This window comes from Ursus arctos, unplaced genomic scaffold, assembly GCF_023065955.2.
Source record: "Ursus arctos isolate Adak ecotype North America unplaced genomic scaffold, UrsArc2.0 scaffold_24, whole genome shotgun sequence".
NCBI classification, from domain to species: Eukaryota; Metazoa; Chordata; class Mammalia; order Carnivora; family Ursidae; genus Ursus; species Ursus arctos.
Genome location: NW_026622919.1, coordinates 31,607,597 through 31,624,813, shown reverse-complemented (window position 1 = coordinate 31,624,813; position 17,217 = coordinate 31,607,597). Strand labels below are relative to the sequence as shown.

Here is a 17,217-nt window from a genome sequence, read left to right as displayed (position 1 = left end):
AGAGGGATACAAGCAGTGGGAGTGGGAAAGGAAGAAGCAGGCTCATAGCGGAGGAGCCTGATGTGGGGCTCGATCCCATAACGCGGGGATCACGCCCTGAGCTGAAGGCAGACGCTTAACCGCTGTGCCACCCAGGCGCCCCTGAAGCCAACTTTAAAGACAATGGGGGGGTGATTAAAAACCTATGCTATAATCATACAATAGAACACTATATAAGCTGATAAGTACACTCATTAAGTAGCATATATGGAAAAATGTTCACAAAATATTAAGCGAAAAACAAAAAACTGCTTTGTATAATAGCAAGCATAATATGATCTTACTTTAAAAAATATGTCTATATAGGGGCGCCTGGCTGACTCAGTCGGTAGAGCATGCAACTCTTGATCTCAGGGTTGTGAGTTCAAGCCCCATGTTAGGTGTAGAGATAACATTAAAATAAAAACAAAAACTTAAAAAAAAAACTTAGTAAGTTTGGAAAAATAGGTACACCAAACTCAAGAATAATCATCTCTGTGTAAAAGATAATTCACTTACTTTCTACACTTTTGATTGTTTAGAATTTCTTTTACAGAAAGTATATATACTTAAAATTGTGAAATGTATTTATTATCAAAGGTCCTAAATGCTTCCATATTGTAACTGGGAAATTAAAAAAAATCAAGCAAAGAAGAATTTATAAAGAGGTAAAAGTATGCCCTCAAGCCCACAAAATCCTATTTCTAGAAGAAGTCATTATGAACATTTCAATCCTTTCAGATCTTTTTGTTCATATATATAAATATAAATGCACATATATAATTTTTATTTTTCTCAAAAGTGGGATCACATAAAATATACTGTTATGCGACTTGAATCTTTTTACTTAATCATATATCTGAATATATCTTGTTCTGTGTTATTACGTGTATATTTACATTATTCTTCTTAAACACTGCATAATATTCCATGTTACTGTTTAGATTACTTTTTTAATCAGAATAGATAAAGCTATTTCTGTTCAACAAACAAACCAAACCAAACCTAAGGAACCCATTAGTCTTGAGTGCCCCCTACTGGGGGCTCTACATTGACATTAACAGAATGCTAAATTACAAATTAATACAAGAAATGATTCAAACACAGGAGACTATACTTTTCAGTATATGGAAAAAAAAATCTAAAAACTCAAAAGAAAAAATGTATGTTTTGAGATAAATTATTTATCTACTTATGCTATATTACAGATATGCACTAATGACTCTCTAGTCAGGATAAATACAAGAAAATTAAGTTAAGTGGCTTGATCTTTTCCCATCTCCCTCCTGGACAAGTGTGTGTATTGGTGTGAGATGTGGCACGGGGTTGCAGAGTGGAAAGTGATGGCAAATAGGCAGTTTAAAAAAAAAAAAAGTCGTTACCTCACTCCTTTCTGTCTCATCACTTCCAAACTTATCTTCCTATCTAACCTCACATTTCAAATCTAGAAGAGTTCACTCTACCTCCAAACATCTAGGATGTTCACACCATGTAATTTTTCTATCTATCTGAGTCTGTGACTATACAACATGTAATACTAAAAGACACAGAGTAAAAGAAAAATGGGGAAGTTAGAAGAGCTTACCTGAAAAACATCAAGTATATTTAGACCAAAAAACCCCTCAAACATTGCAATTACCAAAGGTGGCATTTCTTTATCGAACAAGTCCATTTTAAAATATGGCATCTTGATTATGGTTATTATTTTCTAGGAAAACTGATATACAACACTTATGACTGGAATTATTTTTTCCTAAAAATCAAACAAAAACTACATCCAAAACTGTGTGTTTGTATTATGTGCTTTTAGTCAAATTCTATTTAGCTATTTCTAGATATTGATACTTTATACAAGCTTGACTTTATTATAAAATGCTCTGCTAACAATACTTACAGCTAATCTGTGGCTATTTGCAAGGCTGATCATTTGCTGGGCGAGGCCATTTAGTAATCGAGTACGAAGGGATAGGTCATCTAGGTCATGACGAAAAGGAAAAGCAATACCATCCACTATCACTAATCGAACCTAAATACAGAAGAGATAATGATATTAGGTTTGGTATTAATAATAAAATTTTAAAAATGGCATCCCAAAAGCATGTTCTGCAGGAAAAAAAAATCCTTAAAATCCAGAGTTCTATTTCTAACTCTCCAAAATAAATGTATTCACCCAATGCTTTCTGCATTAATCAGCAAAAGTTAAAATGTACTCTGGTTTGATAATTTATCAACTTGAAAAAGTAATTCAACATAAAGAAGCAATTATAATTTTCTTGTATTTTACCACTATACACAATCGTTACAGAGGCATTTTACACTGATAAAAAGAACTTCTGAAGTCTTAGTAAAACAAATTTTCAATATTTCAATTTTACCTTCGAGATTTTTTTATGTTTAAAAAACTCTTCAAATATTAAATTATTATATCTTCTTCAAAAACTTCAAATTCTTCGTATACTTTTCCTCCTTAATTTTAAATATACTATAAGGCAACTAATCATTACAAAATGTTGTAATATAGAATTCAGCATGAGGCAGGTTTGTCTTGAAATCCAATTGAGGTTCACTTATAGATGATAAACATTTTCATGACAGTTGCATTTCTAATATAATCCAAATAATGGCTCCTACAGTGACGTTAGAATAATATATAAACCTCACATCCAAGAACAAACAGAATTTGGAAACTAATCCAAATATAAACCCAAAAAACGTGTGAGATTATATATTTTTCTATCTAAAAAGGATTAGACTAAAGAAGGGGATTTGATGACCCCATGTCTAAGTAATTTATTTAGAGTATTCATTCCTTCATTCAGCATGTGCTTATTGATACCTACTATATGTTAGTCACTGTTCCAGGCAGCAGAGAACAAGAGACAAGGTTCCTGCTTTCTTGGAGTTTACGTTCTAGCGGAGTAAAGGACAATTAACATGCAAACAAATACACGAATAATTTCTGATAATGATAGGAGTTTATAAAGAGACGAAACTGGGTGAAATGATGATGAATAAGTAGGTGATAAAGTAGAGGGAGGCTAACTTAGACTAGATGTAAGGGAAAGCGTCAATGAAAAGGGAGGCAACAGAACTGAGTCCTGGGTAAGTACCTCTAGGACAGAAAGAGAGCCCACATATAAGGAAATGCACACATACTTCTGTGTATTGTGGCACACGGTAACTAGACATACTGTGGGGATTCTTTCATAATGTGTAAAAATATCAAGTCACTACAATGTACACCTGAAACTAACAGGATATTGTACATCAATTATACTTCAATTAAAAAAAATACACCTTTGCTGTTTCACTTTCATCACATGTGTTAACATAAACAAAAATATCAACCAGCATTCATGTTAAAACAGTACTTGTTCGTAACAAGGTGAGCAACTTCTTTTGAATTGGACAGCAATCAAGTGCTCACTGGTAATATAATTTTGCTATAGGTCAAATATAGATGCATAAGTTTAGCAAAATTAAAATTAAGAAAAACCTCATATGCTGGCAGTAAGAATGCAAAACTGTTCGGCAACTATGAAAAAACATTTTGGTGGTTCCTCAAAAAATTAAACAGTATTACCATATGACCCAGCAATTTCACTTCTAGGTACATGCACCAAAGAACTAAAAATGGTACTAAGACAAATGTATGTACATACATGTTCATAGCAGCCACAATTCACAATAATCAAAAGGTAGAAACATCCCAAATATCCATCCAAGGATAAACAGACTGTGCTGTATACATATAACAGAATACTGTTCTACCATAAAATGAAGTACAGGTACAAGCTACAAAGCAGATGAATTTTGACCATATTATGCTACATAAAAGAGCGAGACCAAGAAGATCACGTATCATATGATTCCATTTATATGCAATATCCAAAATTGGTAAATCTGTAGAGACGGAATACAGATTGGTGGTTGCCAGGGTCTTTGCGGGGAGGGAGGAAAGGAAGCAACTCTTTAAAGGGTATGAGTTTCCTTTTAGGGTAATAAAAACATTTTGGAACTAAAGGTAGTGGTTGTCAACATTGTGAATGTACTAACTGCACTGAATCGTTCACTTTTAAATGGTAAATTTTGGAGGCACCTGGGTGGCTCAGTTGGTTAAGCGTCTGCTTTCGGCTTGGGTAGTGGTCTCGGTGTCCTGGGATCGAGCTGAGCTGCCAGTCTGGCTCCCCGCTCGGCAGGGAATCTGCTTCTCCCTCTCCCTTCCCCTACCACTTGTGTGCATGTGTTCTCTCTCTCTCTCTCTCTCAAATAAATAAACAGAATCTTAAATCTCAAATAAATAAATGGTGAATCTTATTATGTAAAATTAACATCAATAGAAAAATCAAATCAATGAAAGCTTTCTGTAAGACCCAGTTGGCTACACATATTTGCAATAAAGAGTATTGTACGTTTTATTATTATTTGTAAATGGTGTGCTATACCTCTTTTATATCAGCATCTTTATAATAAACTTATGTATGTATATACGTATATACACTTTTTTTCCAGGTAAGCCAGTCACTAAGCATTTACCAGCATGCCAATTAAGACGTAAGAAGAATCAGATTTTGTGTGTGTGTGTGTGTATATTTATTCATTTATACATTCATTCATTCATTGGGAACCACTGTGGTTCCCAAAGGCCAGAAAGTGATAGGATGATATATACAAATTGTTGAAAGAAAAAATACTGTCAACCAAGCAGAAGCATTCTTCGAAAATAAAGCAGAAATTAACACATTCCCAGGGTGTCTGAGTGGCTCAGTTGGTCGAGTGCCTAACTATTGGTCTTAGCTCAGGTCTTGATCTTGGGGTCATGAGCTCAAGCTCCATGTTGGGCCCCACATCAAGCATGGAGCCTACTTAAAAAAAAAATTAAGATCATTCAGATAGAGAATTCATTGCTAGTAGATCTATCCTATAAGAAATGCTAAACAGAGTCCTTCAGACTGAAAATGAAAGAACACCAGACAGTAACTCAAATCCACACACAGAAATAAATAATACCAGTAAATGTAACTACATATCTAAAAGTCAGCATTAATGTATTTTTGGTTTGTAACCCCTCTTATTTTCTTATATGATTTAAAAAACAACTATAGAAAAAATAATTATAAATCTATATTGATGGTCACACAATGTATAAAGATGTAATCTGTGACAGTAACAACATAAAGGGGGATAAATGGAGCTATAAAGCAACAAGGTTTTTGTATACTGTTGAAATTAATTTGGTATTAATTTAAACTAGACCGCTATGAATTAGGATGTTAATCATAATCCCCAGAGCAACTAAGAAAATAACTAAAAAATATATGATAAAAGAAACGAGAAGGGAATCAACACGGTACACTGGAAAATACCTAACAAAAAAGAAAGCAGGAATGAAGAAATTGAGAAACAAGATACAGATCTTCCTCAACTTACATTGGGGTTACACTCCAATAAACCCACACCAAGTCGAAAATATTGTTAAGTCGAAAATGCATTTAATACACTTAACATACCACACATCATAGTTTAGTATAGCCTAACTTAAATATGCTCAGAACTCATTAGTCCACACCTGGGCAAAATCATCTAACACAAAGCCTGTTTTATAATAAAGCACTGAAAATTTCATGTAATGTACTGAATACTGTACTGAAAGTAAAAAATAGAATGGTTATATGGGTACAGAACGGTTGTAAGTGTATTGCTTGTTTACCCTCGTGCTTGCATGGCTGATGGAAAGCTGTGGCTCGCTGCCACTGTCCAGCATCACGAAAGAGTACTGTACAGAGTATCACTAGCCTAGGAAAAGATCAAAATCTGATGTACAGTTTTTACTGAATACGTATCACTTTTGCACCACTGTAAAATTAAAAAACTTGGGACGCCTGCATGACTCAGTGGGTTAAGCGCCTGCCTTTGGCTCAGGTCATGATCCTAGGGTCCTGGGATTGAGCCCTGCTCAGCAGAGAGCCTGTTTCTCCCTCTTCCTCTGCTGCTCCCCCTGCTTGTGCGTGCGCTCGTGTGTGTGCGCTGTCAAATAAATAAATAAAATCTTTAAGAATAATAAATAAATAAATAATTAAAATTAAAAACTTGTAAGTCGAACCATCCTAAGTCAGAGACTTAGGCACAGACTGGCAGAACGGATTTTTTAAAATGATCTAACTATAGACTTTCTACAAGAGACTCACTTTAGATCCAAAGATACAATTAAGTGGGGCACCTGGCTGGCTCAGTTGGAGGAGCATGTGACTCTTGATCTCAGGGTCATGAGCTTGAGCCCCATGTTGGGTGTAAATATTACTTATATAAATAAAACTTAAAAACAAAACAAAGATGCAAATAAGAGTGAAAGGATAGAAAAAGATATTCCCGGGGCACCTGGGTGGCACAGCGGTTGAGCGTCTGCCTTCGGCTCAGGGCGTGATCCCGGCGATCTGGGATCGAGCCCCACATCAGGCTCTTCTGCTATGAGCCTGCTTCTTCCTCTCCCACTCCCCCTGCTTGTGTTCCCTCTCTCGCTGGCTGTCTCTATCTCTGTCGAATAAATAAATAAAATCTTAAAAAAAAAAAAAAAAAAAAGAAAAAGATATTCCCTGGAAACAGTAACCAGAACAGAGCTGTAGTGGCTATACTAATATCAGACAAAAGAGACTTCAAGAGAACACTTGTTACAAGAGACAAAGAAGGGTAACAATAAATAATAATTTGTATAATATAAAAATTGTATAATAATAAAAGGCTCAATTCATCAAGAAGATGTAGCAATTATATGCTGTGATGGCAACTGCAGAACCTCCTCCCCAGATGCTCCCCAGTGTCCTGACTCACCCACCACCTGCCTGCTCACCAATAAAGGTTGACCCATAAAAAAAAAAAAAAAAAGAAAAGAAAAGAAACAGATATATAAATATATATAAAACGCTCCACTCAACAGAATACACATTCTTCTCAAGTGCACATGGAACATTTGCCTGGATAGACCTAGATATTAGGTAACAAAATAAGTCTCAATAAATGTATAAACATGGAATCATATATAAAGTATCTTCTCTGACCAAAATGGAATGGAATTAGAAACCAGCATCAGAAGGAAATTTGGAAAGTTAACAAATAAATGGAAATTAAACAACACACTCTTTTTTTTTTTTTTTAAGTAATCTCTACACCCAACATGGGGCTTAACTTAAACTCACGACCCCAAGAGCACTTGGTTGACTCAGTTGGAAGAGCATGCAACTCTTGATCTTGGGGTCATGAGTTCAAGTCTCACATTGGGTATAGAGATTACTTAAATAAACTTTAAAAAAACAAACATAAAAACCTCAAAATAACAACAAAAAACTCACAACTCTGAGATCAAGAGTCACATGCTCTATCAACTGAGTGAGCCAAGTAGCCCTAAACAACACATTCTTAAATAACGAATGAGTCAAAGAAGACATTACAAGGGAAATTAGAAAATACTTAAAGATGAATGAATATAAAAACACAATATACCAAGTTATAAAATACAGTGTAAGTAGTGCTCCATAGGAAATGTGGAGCTCTAAACGACTATATTTTAAAAGAAAGAAAGGAAGAAAGATCTCAAACCAATATTCAAAACTTGCACCTTAAGGAACTAGAAAAAAGAGCAAACTAAACTCAAAGAAGGCAAAACAAAAGAAGTAATAAAAATTAGGTGGAAAGAGGGATGCCTGGGTGGCTCAGCCGTTGGGCATCTACCTTCGGCTCGCTCGGGTCATGATCCTGGTGTCCTGGGATTGAGCCCTGCATTGGGCTCCCTGCTCTGTCGGGGGGCCTGCTTCTCCCCTTCCAGCTCCCTGTGCTTATGTTCCCTCTCTCGCTATCTCTGTCAAATAAATAAAATCTTAAAAAAATTAGGTGGAAATAATCAAAATAAGACAAGAAAGAAACAATGGGGAAAATGAGTGAAATCCAAAGTTGATTCCTTGAAAAGATCAACAAAACTGAAAAACCTTTAAACAAACAAAAAAAATGGGAGAAGACTTGGGCACCTGGGTGGCTCAGTCGGTTAAGTGTCAACTCTTGATTTTGGCTCAGGTCATGATCTCATGGTCGAGGAATCGAGGCCCCTGTTGGGCTCTGGACTCCAGGCTCTGCACTCAATGGGGAGTCTACTTGAGATTCTCTCTCTCCTCTCCCTCTGACCCTCCCCCTGCTCGCAACCACCCTCTCTTTAAGAAATAAATCTTTAGGGCGCCTGGGTGGCACAGCGGTTAAGCATCTAAGCCTTCGGCTCAGGGCGTGATCCCGGCGTTATGGGATCGAGCCCCACATCAGGCTCCTCTGCTATGAGCCTGCTTCTTCCTCTCCCACTCCCCCTGCTTGTGTTCCCTCTCTCGCTGGCTGTCTCTATCTCTGTCGAATAAATAAATAAAATCTTTAAAAATAAATAAATAAATCTTTAAAAAAAAAACAAAAACAAAAACTCAAATTACTCAAATCAGGAATGAAAATGGGGACACTATACCAACCTTATAGAAATAAAAACAGAATATAATGAACATTTGTATGCAAAAAAAATAGATAACCTGGGTAAAATGAACAAATTCACTGAAATACACAAACTATCAAAACTGTCTGAAGAATAGAAAAACAGAATGGATTGAATCAGTAATCAAAAGCCTTCTAACAACAATAAAAAAAGACCAGGACCAGAGAGCTTCACTGGCAGATTTTTTTTTTTTTTTAAGTAGACTCTACCCCCATTGTGGAGCTCAAACTCACAACCCCGAGATTAAGAGTCACATGATGTACTGACCGAGCCAGCCAGGTGCCACTTCACTGGTGAATTTTATAAAACGTTTAAAGAATTTACACCAGTGGTGCCTGGGTGGCTCGGTCAGTTAAGTGTCTGCCTTCAGCTCAGGTCACAATCCCAGGGTCCTGGGATAGAGCTCCAAGCCCCACATCAGGCACCATGCTTAGCAGGGAGTCTTCTTCTTCCTCTCCCTCTGCCCCTTCCCCTGCTTGTGCTCTCTCTCTCTTTCTCAAATAAATAAATAAATAAATAAATAAATAAATAAGTAAAAAGAATGTATACCAATTCTTCTCAAACTTTTCCAAAAATAGAGGGAATACTTCCTAATTCATTCTATGAAGCCAGTATCATACTGATACCAAAGCTAGATAAAGACATCACCAGTAAAGAAAACTACAGACCAATTACAGATGCAAAAATTCTCAACAAATATACTACCAAATGTAACCCTGCAGCATATTAAAAGGATTTATACAATAGTGTCTGGCCAAAGTAGACTCTCAGTAAATATTTGGTAAATAAATAAATGTGCAAGACCAAAAAAAAAAAAAAAAAGCAGATCTATATTCTCATTTTCTTTTAGTGACTAAAGAAATGCTGGACAATTATTTCAAAATTTATAAGCCAGTAATACATCTAGTGGAAAATATATGAAATATAGTGGTATATTAATTAAATTTAATGAAATATGGGGTACCTGGCTGGCTCAGTCAGTTGAACATGTGACTCTTGATCTCAGGGTTGAGTTTGAACCCCATGTTGGGGGTAGAGATCACTTAAAAATAAAATCTTTTTTTTTTTAAAGGATTTATACCATGGTTAAATCCACAGATTCAATATAATTTCTATCAAAATTCCAACTGCATTTCTGCAGAAATAAACAAGACTCCATTCATATGGATCAAATTCAGATGGAATTGCAAGGGGGCCTGAATAGCCAAAACAATCTTGAAAATAACAAAGTTGGAAGACTCACATGTCCCAATTTCAGAACATACTATGAAGCTACTAATCAAAATCGTGTGATACTGGCATAGAACAGACATATACATTAATAGAAGAGTCCAGAAATTAACCCACACATCTATGGTCAACGGATTTTCAACAAGGATGCTAAGCACATTCAATGGGGAAAGAATAGTCTTTTCAACAAATGGTGCTGGGACAACTAGATGTCTGCATACAAATGAAGTTGAGCACTTACTTCAGACTACGTATAAAAAATTAACTCAACATGGATCAAAGTCCCAAATAAAAAAGCTAAAGCTATTAAACTGGATGGAGTTCAGGACATGCTACCCCAAAATTTGGCAACTTGGCACACTGAATATCTTTTTTAACTACTTATTTGAGAGAGAGAGAGAGAGAGAGCATGCAGAGTGTACATGCATGGGGGGAGGGGCAGAAAGAGAGAGAGAGAAGCAGATTCCACACTAAGCACAAAGCCCGACAAGGGGCTTGGACAGAGGGCTCCATCCTAAGACCCTGAGACCTCGACCCAAAACCAAGAATCGGACAGTTAACCGACTGAGCCACCCAGATGCCCCTGGCATACTGAAAATCTTAAGTAGAAGTTTGAGAAAGCAACAGAAGCAGGAAGGTTACTTTGACCTCCTAGTCTCTTTCTTCTTCCCAGAAAGCAGGAGATAAATTTCTTATGTGAAAGATACCCTCTATCAGAAAAGGAGACACCCTTATCACGACAGACAGGGAATTTAGAGCTGAGAAGGTAAAACAAACCTTGTTAAACTAATTATCTTCCAAGTTACTTCACAATTTACCACTTCTAGCTCAAACCCCTTTGTCTTATCAATTCTTCAGAAATTTACTGTTTTTGCCTAAAAGGTATAAAAGCTTCCTGTTCTAGTCACTTCTTTGTGTTTTTATTGTTTTGTAGAAGGATCCCATGTACATGTAAAAGTTCAGTAATATGTATGTGCTTTTCTCCTGCTACTCTGCCTTTGTCAGTTTAATTTTCAGACCCAGCCAGGAATGGTAAGAGGGTTGAGGAAAGCTTTTTCCTCCCCTACAAAGTCTTAAAAATAAATTTTCATCGTCTTGGACTTAGCAATGGATTCTTTTTCTTTCTAAAAAAAAGGAGGGTGGGGGCCTGGGTGGCTCAGTCAGTTAAGTGTCTGCCTTCAGCTCAGCTCATGATCCCAGGGTCCTGGAATGGAGTCCTGCATCAGGCTCCTTGCTCAGTGGAGAACCTGCTTCTCCTTCTGCCTGTCACTCCCCCTACTTGTGTCCTGTCTCTCTCTCAAATAAATAAAATCTTTTAAAAAATAAAACTAATAAAAGAGAGAAAGAGCACACATGAGCCGGGAGGGGCAGAGGGAGAGAGAAAACCTTAAGCAGGCTCCAATGCCCAGCGAAGAGCCTGATGTGGGGCTCAATCTCACAACCCTGAGATTATGACCTGAGTCAAAATCAAGAGTCAGATACTTAAACAATTGAGCCACCCAGGTGCCCCTTGGCAATGGATTCTCATACATGACACCAAAAACGTAAGCAACAACCAAAGGATACTTGGACTTCACCAAAATTTAACACTTTTGTGTATCAAAAGGCACTGTCAAGAAAATGAAAAGAAAATTCACAGAATGGAGAAAGGGTATTTACAGGAAAACAAATGACTTTTGGAAAGATAAATGGGCCCTTAGGAGAACAGGTGGGAGATTTGATAGTTCTGTGAAAATGTCTATCTTGATGAAAGTTCCACATGAACTTAGAACATATATTCTGTTATTGGACAAAGTAGTCTACAGATATCCATTATATCCAGTTGTTTGATGGTGTTATTGAGTTCATCTATGTTCTTACTGGTTTTGTCTGCTGTATCTGCCCATTTCTATTAGCTGCTAAAGACTCCAAATATAGTGAAGTCATCTATTTCTCCTTGCAGTTCTATCAGTTTTTGCCTCATGTAGTTTCATGTTTTGTTGTCAGGCACATACATGTTACAAACTGTTAAATCTTTTGGGGGAACTGACCTTTTTATCATTGTGTAATGTCCCTCTTTATCCCTGATAACTTTCCTTGGTCTGATGTCTACTCTTTAAAATATAGCTACTCTTACTTTCTTTTGATTAGTGTTAACATGGTAGATCTTTCTCTGATCATTTACTTTTAATCTACAGATATCTTTATATCTAAAGTGGGTTTTTTTTAAAGATTTTATTTTTTTTAAGTAATCTCTACACCTAACATACAACCCTGACATCAAGAGCTTTCTAAGCACGCTTAGAGCACGCGGGTAGGTCAGTTGGTTAAGCGTCTGACTCTTGATTCTCGTTCAGGTCATGATCTCAGGGTCGTGAAATCCAGCCCCACTTCGGGCCCTGGGCACTAGGAGTGGAACCTGCTTAACATTCTCCTTCTCCCTCTGCCCCTTCGTGCTTGCACTCTCTCTCTCTCTCAATCTTTAAAAAAAAAAAAAAAAAAGAGTCCCACACTCCACTGACTGAGCCAGCCAGGCACCCTTAAAATGGGTTTCTTGTAGTCAACATATAGTTCAGTCTTGTTTTTGACCCACTGGTACAAACTTTTTGAAGGGCAATTTGTGTTAAAATAAAAAAAAAAAGTTATTGACACCTGTTAAAATAGTAAGGAAGACTTCATTCAAGAAGATAGCAATAGGGGTTTTGTAATAGGGAAGAGAAGTTGGGCTTATCCCCAAATACAACAAGGACAAGTGGGGATTTATAGCCAAGGAGCCGGGTGAGTGTCAGTGAATGGAAAATTACTGGGAGGAGACATCAAGAGTAGGATTCTTGCTAACGTGACCCAATAGAATTCTTGCTATAGGCAGGTCAAAGACATAACACTGAAAGTGGGGAATGAGGAACTTGAGATATCAAGGGTGACCAGAAATTAAAAGTGGGAGATTCTCTCTAAACTAATTTACAGGATTCTTTACTATTGTACCCCTATGTTCACAGCAGCATTATTCACAATAATGAACTGGATTGGTCAGGCCAAAGACAGGATGTGGGTGAAGGTCAAAGCTTATTCAAAAAGGCTCAGAGGAGGCTGACTGAAGTTTGGTCAAAGAGAGTCTCTGTCATGTGTAATATTTATCAAAATTAAACATGCACATATTCTTTAATATAATTCCATACTTAGAATTTATCCCATAAACAGGGGCACCTGGGTGGCTCAGTTGGTTAAGCATATGAGTTCAGCTCAGGTCATGATCTCAGATCTTGGAATGGAGCTCCAGATCTGTGCTCAGTGGGGAGTCCGCTTCTCCCTCTCCCTCTGCTCCTCCCCCAGCTCATGCTTGCTTTCTCTCTCTCAAACAAATAAAATCTTAAAAAAAAAAAAAAAAAGGATTTATCCCATAAACATACTTAAAAATGTACCCCAAGATGGTATGTATAAGGATTATCTCCAAACCATTGTTAATAGTATCTAAAAGACCACCAATAAGAGGATTAGTTAAATAAATTAAGGTACTTAGTCTTTTCCCCCCGACTTTTTAAATGTAGAATACACAGAACATTTATCTTGTAGAGCTAAAATTCTATTCCCATTAAACAATAACTGCCCATTTCCCCCTTCTCCCCCAAGGCCCTTGTAACCACCATTCTATTTTATGTCTGAGTGTGACTACTCTTCACACTTCATATAAGTAGAATCATACAGTATGTCTTTTTTTGACTGGCTTATTTCACTTAACAGAATGTCCTCAAGATTCATCCAAGTTGTAGCATATGTCAGAAATTCTTTCCTTTTTAAGGATGAATAATATTACATTGTATGTGTATACCACATTTTGCTAGTCATTCATCAATGGACACTTGGGCTGCTTCCGCATTTTAGGTAATATGAATAATGCTGCTATGAACACAGGTTTACAAATATCTTTTCAAGACCCTGCTTTCAATTCTTTTGGTGATAAATACAGAAGTGGAATTGCTGGATGATAGGGTAATTCTATTTTCAATTTCTTGAGGAACCACGATACGGTTTTTTGAGGCAACTGTACCATTTTACATTCCCACCAACAGCAAAAGCACCTTCTTAAAATGAAATACTATGTAGCTGAAAAAAAGAATGAGGTTTATCCACATGTGGTGATATAGAAAGTTATGCAAAACACTAAGCAAAAAGAAAGGTACAGAACCATATTACAGTATTATCCCACTAACAAATAACTAAAAATGGGTAGATAGATATTGCAACATGTATAAAAATTTTTTTGAGAAGACACAAGAAACAATTAATAGTGGTCAACTTTAGGGAAAGGTACTAGGAAGCCGTAGAAGGGAAGTTTTTTCATTTTATACCTTTCTAAAGAGTTTGGTAGAAGCTATTCCACCATTACTGGAGGCAGAATCTCTTTCTGTGTTATTTCAATTTCTTACTTTGGGCATAAATTAAATATGTATATATGCTAAATATGTGTAAATATAAGTAAATTGTAGGACAAGGAAGAAAGACATTTTTGAACAGGCTTATGCCACTATACTATTTACTTATTTTTCATGCTAATCCGACACCTCCAAAGATATTCCAAAGGTTAGCTGTACTTCAGTAGTTTGAGCCATACCTTGGAGTGTTCTGAAAGGAAGTCTGGAAGGAGATAAACTTGTGCCAATAGCTCTGTGTAGTCACGGCAACGAAAATAGTAAATATGGGAAAGAATATTTTCAAGAGTGAAATCCTCCAAAGCTTTTGGGTGCTCTAGAATAAACAAAACAATCTTAAAATAGTTTTACTTGTTTTGATATATTGGTGATTGTAGGAAAACAATACCTTTGAATAACAAAATGCTTCACTGTGAATAACACAACTCTTCACTTTAATTGAAAGATAACAAAATTACTATAAACTATCATTGCATAATTCCTGACCTCTTATTTTCACCTTTGCCACTATTTCCTTACATGCTAGGCTATCTAGAAATTGTTTATACACATACACAACTAGAATTTTAATGCCTGCCTTTTCATATTTCTAGTTATTGGCTTCCATTTAATAGAAGATAATGGAACTTCTCTTTTCTTGTTTTTGTTTTTTTTTTGTTTTTTTTTTTTACAGAACTGCAAATTAAGAGTTAAAAGGAAAAATGCTCAAAGAAAGCATCTTTTTCCCTTATGGTAACTTTTTTCCATTATTAATGTAGCATAATTTGATTTTTAAGTAGAAACAATATAAGATTCTCCTTAGATTATATATATTTTAAAAAACCAGTTTTTTTGGGGGGGGAGGGCCTGGGTGGCTCAGTTGGTTAAGCATCCAACTCAGTTTCGGCTCAGGTCATGATCTCAGGGTCGCGAGATCAAGTCCCTCACCCGGCTCTGCACTCAGGAGGGAGTCTGCTTGAGATTCTCTCCCTCTGCCGCTCCCCCTTGCTCGTGCTCTCTCAAATAAACAAACAAATCTTAAAAAGAAAAAACAGTTTGGTTTTATACATATTTCAGACAGAAAACAGTTAAAAATTACTGCACTTCAAAATATACTTAAGTTTTGAAAAAATAAACCACAAGAAATTAAATTTCAGAAAGCACTGCCTATCAAAAAATATAATAGTTCATTTTTAACCAGAAAATAACAGCTTAATCACACAGCAATCATTGAAAACTTTATATCCCAGTGCTACACGTACAATATTCACAGTAAGGTTAAGACACTATTATAAATATACATTGTGACATGGGTAGCTGTAAGGACTTTCAGTAGATAAACTGGTCATTAGTTAAAAAGGACACCTTTAAGTGTCTGCCTTCCACTTGGGTCATGATCCCAGGATCTTGGGATAGAGTCCTGCATCGGGCTCCCTGCTCAGCAGGGAGTCTGCATCTCCCTCCTCCTCTCCCCCTCACCACAGCTCACGCTCTCTCTCTTTCACTCTCTCAAATAAATAAAATCTTAAAAAAAATAAAAAGGACAACTAGTACTCATATGAAAATTAAAATACCCAGCTATTACACTCATTTAAAGGGAATACAAGCATCTTATGAAAAGTATTTTTTTTTAAATTATTGGGCACCTGGGTGGCTCAGATGGTTAAACAACTGCCTTTGGCTCAGGTCATGATCCTGGGGTCCTGGGATCGAGTCCTGCATCGGGCTCCCCCTGCTCAGCGGGGGGTCTGTTTCTCTCTCTGTCTCTCCCCCTCGCTTGTGCTCTCTCTCTCAAATAAATATTTAAAAATAAGTAAATAAGTAATTAAAGAATGAGTACTGCACACCCAAAAAATAAACTAAAACAGTCAAACCAGAAACCATTTAATTTAAAAGTAAAAGGGTAAGAACTTGAATACCTTTGAGTATTTAAATTGAAATTACCTTTATATATTTTCTTAAAAAAATCAAACAATATTTCTACATGACAACAATTTAAAAAACTTAACACAGTCATGAAGTTAATTACATTCTACTCAGAGCCCCTAAGGTCAATCGGCTTAATGTTCTAAATATTTCCAACATGGTTTTTCAAAGCTACCTTCGGTGGGACTCCTAGGTGGCTCAGTCAGCTGGACATCTGCGTTTAGCTCAGGTCATGATCTCAAGGTCCAGGGATCCAGGCCCCACCTCTGGCTCCCTGCTCAGTTAGGAGTCTGCTTCTCCCTCTCCCTCTGCCCCTCCCCCGACTTGTGCTTGCTCTTGCTCTCTCTCTCAAATAGATAGATAAAATCTTAAAAAAAAAAAAAAAAAAAGAATAAGAAGTGAGGGCCATAAAAGGAGAAGAAAAGGCCAGTCTCGGTTGTGGCATTTCCAAGTCTAAAAGAAAGATCTGAGAGTTTAACACTAGGACACTGTCAAGTCATTAAGCTTCATGTTCCAAATGGTTTCTTCCTGAGTCTAGAGAGGTACCAATGCTAATTACTTTTATTATAGAGAAAAAGAGAATCACTTGCTAACTTACCCTCTCCCATATGTGTTCCTGCTATAAGGTGAAGGTGCTGAATGCAGGCAGTAGCAAGGTCTACCACTCTATCAACCATAAAACTTCCTTCAGTATCAATAAAAACTGCTTCACCTTCCACTCCTCCAAAACATTCTGGTATCTGCACATCTACTGCCAACTGCATACTGTCAAGAGAAAGCTGAATGACCAAATCATTATCATAATCATCTAAGGCAGTGTTTTTCAAACTCCACATCACCGCCCATTAGGTACCACCATTAGGCAAACAGCGATGGCTAACTTTCTGCTCCAAATATATGTGAATCAATTGATATTCGGACTAGGGGGAGGGTGGACCCACAAAACCATGATTAAGGACTTTTTAGTGGTTTTTAGGCCTCTGGGAATGAAACCCTTTCTTATACTAAGCCTACCTTCAAATATATTCCCAAGAATTAATTATATAATAAAATAGAAGATTACCTGCTTACCCTAATGATCACATTACAATGTTGCAAAAAAAAATTTTTGGATACCAAAATAATTATATCAATTTA

At 36.6% G+C, this 17,217-nt stretch overlaps 1 protein-coding gene across 2 annotated transcripts in view; it reads right to left on the bottom strand.

Moving 5' to 3' along the window:
• RAD51C (RAD51 paralog C) overlaps positions 1–17,217 on the bottom strand; it is a 36,527-nt gene that overhangs the window by 16,099 nt on the left and 3,211 nt on the right. For both annotated transcript variants that reach the window (XM_026517453.4, XM_057317997.1), the window contains exons 3-5: positions 16,679–16,845; positions 14,358–14,491; positions 1,913–2,044 (exon numbers count right to left, since the gene is read on the bottom strand). In XM_026517453.4, coding sequence (XP_026373238.1) covers positions 1,913–2,044; positions 14,358–14,491; positions 16,679–16,845 — 433 coding nt within the window. The remainder of the gene's footprint in view (positions 1–1,912; positions 2,045–14,357; positions 14,492–16,678; positions 16,846–17,217) is intronic.